At 33.9% G+C, this 10,341-nt stretch overlaps 1 protein-coding gene across 1 annotated transcript in view; it reads right to left on the reverse strand.

Annotated features, from left to right (window-relative positions):
- Positions 1-254: 254 nt before the first annotated feature.
- The window catches only part of LOC18032431 (probable glutathione S-transferase), a 19,238-nt gene continuing 9,151 nt past the window's right edge, over positions 255-10,341 (reverse strand). Inside the window, exon 2 of the mRNA XM_006420404.2 lies at positions 255-608. Coding sequence (XP_006420467.2) covers positions 255-608 — 354 coding nt within the window. The remainder of the gene's footprint in view (positions 609-10,341) is intronic.

Consider the following 10,341-nt stretch of genomic DNA (forward strand, 5'->3'; position numbering starts at 1 on the left):
TTGCACCTTATAAAAATGTATGCTTAAAATGCATGCTTATTACTTTTTATATGCTGTTAAGAGAAACTGAGAATAAAAATATGTAAAATGGAGTTTCATTTATTAATTATTTATATCCATTAAATAGCACCCAACATACAGTTCGTCTCAATAGTAAAATGAATTAAACAAAGTAGAAAGATCTGTTTTAGCATCAGTACAAAAATAAAACAAGCACAAAGCGAGAATCACAAACTTATTTTATGATAATACATTCACGCAAATGTCACCAATGTTTCCTGACGACGTTTGAAAGCGATCACCATCTCATGCTGATTTGGAAGATTTTCTTCAATTACAGGGACTTTCCTGGAATTTTCAAACCACTCATGCCAGCTTGGGAATTTGTGAGATTCAAATAGTTTCACTCCCATTACATCTTCAAGGACCTGCAACCAATAAGCAATGGCTCCAAATGCTAGGTCCGCTAAGCCAATATTGTCTCCATTGAAAAACTTCTTCTCTCCTAGGCCATGTTTTTCAACGGTTTGAAGCATTTCCAATGCTGCCTTCACTGCATTCTCCAGGTCTTGTCCAGTGCTGAAAAACATTTTCCAGACAGCTACTCCCTGCCACAAGATTTTATATCTAATTCTTACCACCACGTGATTAATAATATATATGAGGTAAAAAGAAATTAGATAATATGTACACACGCGTCAAAGTATCTTTTAAAGCCTAGACGTTTCATTTTTTCAAACTGTCAAAGTATTTAGGAGAGTTTATCCACTAATTTTTAGACTAGTTTAGTATAATTTTTCAGAACTTATTTAAGTAGAATTTTTAATTTTTATAAAAAAAAATTAGTTATTTAATTGTTAATGAAAATTTTTATTAAAATTTTTCAAATTATTTTAATAGATAAATTTTTAAAGTTATGTTATGAAATAAATAAAATAAGATTATAAAATAAATGATGAATATTTTAAACAATTTAACATTTTTAAAAAATCCTAAACCCTCTATTTCCAAAAGTGTAAATTTAAACTTTTATTAATATAGGCAAAAGAATTTATTTAATCCCAATAAGCTTTACTAAAAATAAAACTAAACAATAATAAAAATTTTGAAAAGAGTTTTTTTATTAAATAAACACGTATGAGTAATAAATAAGCCATATCAAACAAATACTTAATGAAATAAAAGGAAAAAGATAAAAAAAAATCCTCTTATTGTTTTAGTAAATTATAATTTTACTTTCATGTTTCAAAAGTCCTTAAAATTCCCCCATCGCTAAAACAATTATGTTTTAATATTTTACCCTTGATGCAGTAAAATCCACGGTTAATTAAGAAAATTTTCTAAAGATAAAAATTTAAAGTAATTAACCGATTTTTTTTGATAATTTTCTGTAATGTAAAATAAAAGTTTAGAGAGTCATATTTCTCAAATACCATGGAAATGGTGCTGAGTTTGTTCTTACTCAAGGGCCACGGGTTATATTGGGTCATTATTTGAATGTTCAGCAATGGAGTCCACAATTTGATTGCTTTAAGGAGAAAATCGAGAAGATTACGGCTTGGATCCGTCTCCACGGCATGCCATTGCACTACTATCATAAAAAATTATTCGTCTGTTGGGGAATGTAGTAGGAACAGTGCTCAAAATTGACTATAACACGGAACTAGTCACTCGGGGAAAATTTGCTCGGATTGCCGTCGAGGTTAATCTTGACAGACCGTTAGTTTCACAGTTTCTATTGGATGGGAAGATTCAGAAAGTGGAATATGAATCCCTCCCGACTATTTGTTTTAGTTGCGGAAGGTATGGTCACGTGATTTCATCCTGCCCAAAAAGGTCGAATATTGGGAATCCTGAGGCTAATGTTGATCCACAGAACTCAAACGATCTCTCAAGCAGCAAGTTACCATCAGCTCCGACTGCAGAGAAAGCTACCCCAAGCGATCCTCGCTATGGTCTATGGATGGTGGTTACCCGAAAAAGAAGGAATCAGTATGGGAAAGAGAAGGAGAAACTTCAAGATTATGCTAATAATCAAAAAGGCAACTTCAATCAAGGATCTCGATTCGGGGCCCTGCTGGAAGATGACGATGGAAAAGAGAACCAAGGTGTAGAAAATGAATCCTCAGTTGCCATGTTGAGGAGCCACGTGCCCGCAAACACAAATTTACAGGATTTGATAGGTACCAAGCATCTCAAACCAAGGAAAAATAGCCGTGCCTTTAAACAAGCCACTAAACAGACCTTACAAGCCCAAAGAAGAAAAACCCAAGATTCTATGAAAGCCCATAACACAGCCAATCCTACCGAAAAGTCACTAAACAACCCCATGCAAAACCTACACATTCTACGTACTCAAACTAAAGACCATGAAGTACAGCCCTCCCTGACTCCATATTTCCTCCTTAAATCAATTTCAAATAATTTTTTTGCCCCGCTGTTAATTTTTTTAGTTTTACTAAATTTAAAATTTTCTGTGGTTCGACTTCGGTCTCACCGGGTTATATTATAACTAGACATTCTTATACTTGAGAGTAATACACTTTTGAGTCGTGTCAAGTTTTTGGCACCGTTATCGGGGAGTTTTCTAAATTTGTTATTAGTTTGTCTTTACTTTATTTTTATTTATTTTTAATTTTTTTTGTTTTGTCGTTACCATCTTTCCGTGATTCTATTTTATTCTCTTTTTGTAAAACTTCAGTTAGCACTGCTCTTCTTTTCAAACCTTAACATTATCCATAAAATTTGCGAGAAACTTCATCTTAGCCCAGAAATCTTTGCAAATCAGTCCCCAAATCAAATTTATTTCTTTTAATTTCTGTAATTTACTTTCCGCATTTATTTTAAATGGTCGGTTCTACCGCCTAGCATTTTAATTTCAGTTTATTTATTTTTGTGCATTAATTTATTTAATTTTATGTTTTATTATATGGTTGGTTTTAAAATACCGCCTAAACTGTTTCTTTTAATGGCTGGTTTCACCGCCTAATTTATTTATTTATTTTTCAGTTTGTTTATTTTTCCTTATCATTTTTTTTGCTTATTTAATTTCCAGTTTATTTTTATTTCTGCAATTTTCATTTAGTCTTTTTGCATCATTAGTTTAGCACACATCATTAGCATTGCATGCGTCGTTGGTCTCGTACAAATAGTGGTAGATTAATTAGAAAATCACATTCACCACCCTTAAATATGGCTGACATAGGAGCTGAAAATTTTTCGGAGCACGAAAATGACCAAGCCTTGCAAAATCTTCATGAACAACCTAGGACCCTTAGATACTTCATGCATCCTACTAGAACAGGGTCACCATCATGCATAGTTTTCCCTCCTGATGTATCACGTTTTAATTTCAAACATGGTATCATTCAACTTCTTCCTACTTTTTATGGTTTTGAGTCTGAAAATCCATATTTGCATTTAAGGGAATTTGAGGAAGTCTGTAACACATGTACTGATTAAAATTGTAGCATGAATATAATCAGGCTTAAGTTTTTTCCTTTCTCACTTAAGGATAAAGCTAAAACTTGGTTACAAAATCTTAGGTCAGAATCCATCAGAACTTAGGATGAAATGCAAGCACAATTTTTGAAAAAATTATTCCCACCCCACATAACAAATTCTTTCAAAAGACAAATCACCACTTTCACTCAAAAACCAGGAGAAACTCTCTACCAATGTTGGGATAGGTTTAAAGAACTACTTAACATTTACCCATATCACGGTTTTGAAACATGGAGCTTAGTGTCTTATTTCTACCAGGGATTAACATCCCAAGGTAGACAAGTCGTTGAAATGATGTGTAATGGTGAGTTTAGAGATAAAAGTCCTGAAGATACATTAAACTATCTTGACTATATAATAGAAAATGCACAACACTGGGATACAGTTGGGTCTTATGAGTCATCAAGTAAACACCAGTCATCTCCATCTGGTGGAGGCATGCATAACCTTAGGGAAGACCATGATTTTCAAGCCAAATTTGCATCATTAGATAGAAAAGTTGAAGCATTAGAGTCGAAAAAGAATGATCATGTAAAGTCTGTTCATAATATTTCTTGTTATGTTTGCGATTCTACTGACCATTCTACGCATGATTGTCCAACTTTGCCAGCTCTGAGAGAAAGTTTGCATGAACAAGTAAATGTCGTTGACAATTTCAAAAGGCCAAATCCAAATCCATACTTCCAAACTTACAACTGTGGTTGGAGAAACCACCCAAATTTCAGTTGGAGAAATGACAATCATGCACAACCCTCACAACCAGTTCCTCCACGTCAAAATTTCTAAAATTCCCAGAGTTACCCACCATATGTCCTACCACCAAGAAAAACTCTAGAAAACACATTGCATTTGTTTATTGAAAAACAAGAGTTAATCAATAACCAAACGATGCAAACCTTAACCAATTTGACAGAAACTATCTCCAAACTTACATCTGCTTTAACCATACATGAAAAAGGAAAGTTTCCTGCTCAACCTGAACCAAACCCCAAGAGTCAACAACATCCTCAAACGAGAAATTCAGGAAACTAAAATATGAGTCAAGTCAAATCGGTTATAACCCTTCGTGGTGGTAAAGTGGTCGAAAAACACATTGTGGACCCTAGTGAAACTAGTAAAGATTCAATTTCAGAAAATAGGGAAGAGTCTGTCGAACCTTTAACCCATGAAGAAATAACCAACTCTCCTCCTGTACCCCTATTTCCTCAAGCACTAATCAAGCCAAAGAAATCAAACCACAGTCCAGAAATTTATGAAGTTTTTAAACAAGTAAAAGTCAACATTCCTCTGCTGGATGTCATTAAACAAGTACCTTCTTATGCTAAATTTCTAAAAGATTTGTGAACGGTGAAAAAGAAACATAAGGTACAAAAGAGAGTTTTTCTAGCAGAACAGGTAAGTTCTATTCTCTCAACCAATAGTGCTTTGAAATACAAGAATCCTGGCTGTCCAACTATTTCTTGCACTATTGGGGATCATAAAATTGGACATGCTTTACTTGATTTTGGTGCCAGTGATAATTTGCTTCCTTACTCAGTGTACCAACAACTCAATCTCGGTGAGTTTAAACCAACTTCTACCACTCTTTTACTTGTTGATAGTGAAATACAAGTATGCAACCCAAGAGGGGGGTGATTTAAGATTTTAAAAATTATTAGATTCTAAAACAAATTATCATGCAAATCTAAAATGAATTTAATGGAATAACAATTAAATCAATTACAATATAAAAAGATAAGGGAAGAGAGATTCAAACACGAAGATTTTTACGTGGTTTGGCCAACCTCGCCTACGTCCACGCCTCTTGATTTCTTTGTAGTGCATTTTCTTGATTATCCTTTGATGGTTCTTCTTGTAACTCTCCATCTGCATCATCATAATTCATTCATTTCTCCGCAGAGGAGGGGTTAGACTCATCAAATGTAACATGCATAGATTCTTCTACAACTAGTGTATTTTTGTTATAAACTCTATAAGCTTTGCTTGAGTTTGAATAACCAAGAAAAATACCAACATTAGATTTTGGATTAAATTTGCCAAGATTGTCTTTTGTGTTCAAAATAAAACATTTGCATCCAAACACTTTGAAATAACCAATATTGGGTTTTCTATGTTTCCAAAGCTCATATGGAGTTTTGTTAAGGTTAGGTCTAATCAACACACGATTTAAAACATAACAAGCGGTGTTGACGGCCTCGGCCCAAAAATACTTAGGCAATGAATGTTCATTCAACATAGTCATAGACATTTCTTAAATAGATCTATTCTTTCTCTCAACAACTCCATTTTGTTGTGGAGTTCTAGGTGATGAAAATTGATGCTCAATGCCAAGATTATTGCAAAAATTCGCAAATGCATGATTTTCAAACTCTCCTCCATGATCACTCCTAATGCATACAATACCATGCCCTTTTTCATTTTGTATTTTCTTACAAAGCACTTTAAAGGCATCAAGAGCATCATCCTTATTGACTAAGAATAATACCCACGTATATCTAGAATAATCATCCACTATCACAAATGCATAATATTTGCCATTTAGACTAGCATATCTAGATGGCCCAAATAAATCTATGTGAAGAAGTTGAAGTGGTTTTGAAGTAGATATATGATTTTTATTTTTAAAAGAAGTTTTGATTTGTTTTCCAAATTGACAAGCTTCACAAATCTTATCTTTTTGAAAACCAATTTTCGGAAGACCTTTAACTAAATCATTTTTCGAAATTTTTGAAATCAAATCCATACTTGCATGTCCTAACCTTCTATGCGATAACCAACTATCATCATGTAATGCGGAAAAGCATTTATCAAGAGTAGATGCACATTCTATGTCAATGATATAAATATTACCACATCTATTCCCAACAAATAAGATCTTATCATCACATGAATTCTCAATAACACAACTAAATTTATCAAAGATAACTTTGTAACCTTTGTCACATAATTAACTAATACTAATTAAATTGTGTTTCAAGTTCTCAACCAAACAAACATTCTCAATTAGAGTTGAGGAAACTTTACCAACATTTCTAATTCCAAGAATTTTTCCTTTTGAGTTGTCTCCAAAAGATACTTCTCCACCATTTTCAATTTTGGTGAAGCTTGAGAACCATGCATAGTTTCCGGTCATGTGCCTCAAACAACCACTGTCCAAGTACCATTTATTTTTCTTTTTCTTTAAGCCCTACAAAGAAAATCTCAAGTTTTAGGTACCCAAAGTTTTTTGGGTCCTTGAGAGTTAGCAATGGTTCCTTTTGGAACCCAAATCCATTTAACACCATAATATGCATTCCTTTTCACGGGACATCTATATTTCATGTGACCGTTTTGATTACAATAATGGCAAACAATCTTATGATTACTTGTGGAGGTAGCTTTAACAAAATAATTCTTATAATATTTTTGCTTCAAGTTAGGCTTATACCCAAGTCCTCCTTTATCAAAAACACATTTTTGTGAGTTAAGCATATTATCCAACATCTTTTGCCCATTTGTAAATTTCAAAACAATCTCATTCAACTCATTGCTCTTTTTCATAAGCATTTCGTTTTCATTTCTCAAATCATCTATGTGTGATTCTAAATGCTCATGTGAGATGCTAGGTTTCTCATTTGATAATGCAATTTCATCATGCAATGTTTTGTTCTCTACTTCTAGGCATGCAATTTTTGCATTTAGAGATTCATTTTCATTTTTAAGCTTTGCCATTTCCTTTTTAAGACATACATTCTTTTTACCAATCTTCATCAACTCATTATGCAATTCTTTAAAAGCATCATATAATTCATCATAGGGGGGATCACTTACCTCATTAAGATCATCATCCCCTCCTATTGCCATAAGCGCTAGGTTTGATACTTCTTGCGACCCTTCTTCATCACTTGAATCTTCCTCGCTATCATCCCAAGTTGCAACCATGGCTTTCTTCTAGAGTTTGTTGATAAGTGGGCACTCCGATCTTATATGGCCAGGCTTCTTGCATTCATAGCATGTGATTACCTCTTTCTTCTCCCTTTGGTTCTTGAAGTTTCTGAAATTTCTTCGTTCTCCGGTTTTCTTGAAGAATTTTCTGAACCTCCTTGCTAGCATGGCCAGCTCTTCATCATCCGGTTCACTCTCCCCATCACTCTCATGTTTTGAAGCTTTGAGAGCAATGTTTTTCTTCTTCTCCTTATGCCCTTTTTCTGCGGCCAAATCTTCTTCATATGAAATGAGAGAACCAATTAAATCATCAAGAGGTAAAGCATTTAAATCTTTGGCCTCTTCAATAACGGTTCTTTTAGGTCTCCATTCTTTTGGAAGTGACCTAATGATTTTCTTAATTTTCTCGCTATTTGAAAAGACATTTCCTAAGGCTCCTAGGGTGTTTACTATGTCTGTGAATCTCGTATACATAGAGTATACACTCTCATTTTGTTCCATTTGGAACAACTCATATTGTCGAGTGCACCTACTGATTTTTTACTCTTTCACTTGATTTGTGCCTTCATAGACTACTTCAAGTTTGTGCCAAATTTCATTGGCACTTTCAAAACTAGAGACTCGATGAAATTCTTTCTTATCAAGTGCATAAAATAAAGCATTCATAGATTTGGAATTTAGAGAAACTTTTCTCTTTTCCAATTCATTCCATTCCCTTGAAGGTTTTGGAATATCTTCCCCAACTTCATTTTTATTTAGGGGCATAAACGGACCATCACATACAACTTCCCAAATTTCATAATCTAGTGCTTGTAAATAAATTCTCATCCTACTTTTTCAATATGGGTAGTCATTTCCGTCAAAGAACGGTGGTCTAGTTGTGGACTGTCCTTCCCTAAAGGTTGAGTCATTTTGGGTTGCCATGGATCTTTTATTCTAGACGGTTAAGTCCTAACAAGAGAACCAAGCTCTGATACCAATTGAAATACAAGTATGCAACCTAAGAGGGGGGTGAATTGGGATTCTAAAACAAATTATCATGCAAATATAAAATAAATTTAATGGAATAACAATTAAATCAATTAAAATATAAAAAGATAAGGGAAGAGAGATTCAAACACGAAGATTTTTACGTGGTTCGGCCAACCTTGCCTACGTCCACGCCTCCAAGCTTTCCGGGCTTGAGGATTTCACTAAGCAAGCCTCCAAGGCTTCAAATGTTTACACTTGACTTCCAAGGTGTCAATGAACCTTTACAACAAGAGATTATCCCCAATCTCTTAACCCAAGTGTATCCCAACACTTACAATCACTCAAAGTAGAGGATTAAAAATTGTTTTTCTATCACATAATATTTAAGATTATAAATCAATGCCCAATGTGTGAATAGATGAAGTAAGAATGTGTTTTAAAGCTCTATGAAGATTGTATTCTCGAATATAAGCTCAATGGTCGTGTTGTGATCAATCTTGTTTGAATTTGAATGAGCTTATTTATAGTTGGAGCTGAAAAACTAGCCGTTACAAACTGTCTGCCCGAAAACGGTTCACCGTTAACCATTAACGGTTCACCGTTTAGGCTGGTCAAAAGTTACCGTTGGGCCAAATTTCAAATAAACGGTTTGCCGTTTAGGCTTACTCTTTCGCCGTTAAATTCCAGAGACCTGCAAGATGAACATCAGTTATCCGTTTACATTAAACGGTTAAGGATTTGCATGAAGTAACCTCTCTGGATAGTATCGGTTAACCGTTTGTAATAAACGGTTCGTCGTTTGTTTCCAGTAACCTGCAAAATAATTTAACCTTATCCGGTTTTGTTAAACGGTGCCAGAAGAGTACAACCTTCAATTCCGGATTTTATCAATGAACCGTTTAAATAAACGGTTCATCGTTAAATTCCAGTAGTCTTCTTAGCTTTTTGTGTTTTCCGTTTTTCTTAATCGGTTAGAGCTTAGGTAATATGTAACTCTATGGTTTTAATCGGTTAACCGTTTGAAAGAAAACGATTTACCATTTATTTCCAGAATCACATTTTAAACCAGATTTTGCAAAGAATTATTTTCTAATTTGAAAGTCCATCTTTTATGAATATGATTGGAATGATTATAAGGTTTTTGTTTATTAAGGAATAGCTCCAACATTTTAATCAAAAACCATTTAAAGATTGTTATCATCAAAATCAATATTATTAACATATTCATGTTAACAGATAGATCGATTAAGGTTCCAAAAGGAATAATTGAAGATGTATTAGTCCAGGTCAATAAATTCATATATCCTGTGGATTTTATTGTTCTGGATACGGAACCAATTGCTAATGAATGCAAAAAAATTCCTGTTATTTTGGGTTGATCATTTTTAGCTATTGCTAATGCTTTGATAAATTACAGGAATGGATTAATGAATTTATCTTTTGGCAACATGACACTGGAACTCAATGTGTTCAACATATGTAAACAACATCACCACCAAGAAGATGATGATAATGAGAATGAGGAAATTGATCTCATCGAGCCAATCATTGAGGAACACATTCAGGATGAGAATTTTACAAACTGTGCTGAAATTTGTTTTGCTGGTTCTTTTGAATCAAGTAAAGAATTAGATTGTGATACTGCTAACACATGCCCTATACTTGATTCTATGCAGGTACCTATAAGTGACGATGACCAATCGAACTTTGAAGATACGGTGCAACCTGAAGAACCAAACGAAGAGGAAGCACTAGAGCTCGAATTAAAGCCCTTACCAGAAGAATTGAAGTATGCCTATCTTGGAGAGCAGCAGACATATCCGGTGGTAATTTCTTCTCAACTCACGCATGATCAAGAATGTAAGTTGTTATTTGTACTAAAAAGGCATAAAACTGCATTTGGTTGGACCTTTAAAGACATAAAAGGCATTAATCCTTTAA

Source organism: Citrus clementina, unplaced genomic scaffold, assembly GCF_000493195.1.
Source record: "Citrus clementina cultivar Clemenules unplaced genomic scaffold, Citrus_clementina_v1.0 scaffold_9, whole genome shotgun sequence".
Taxonomy (NCBI): Eukaryota; Viridiplantae; Streptophyta; class Magnoliopsida; order Sapindales; family Rutaceae; genus Citrus; species Citrus x clementina.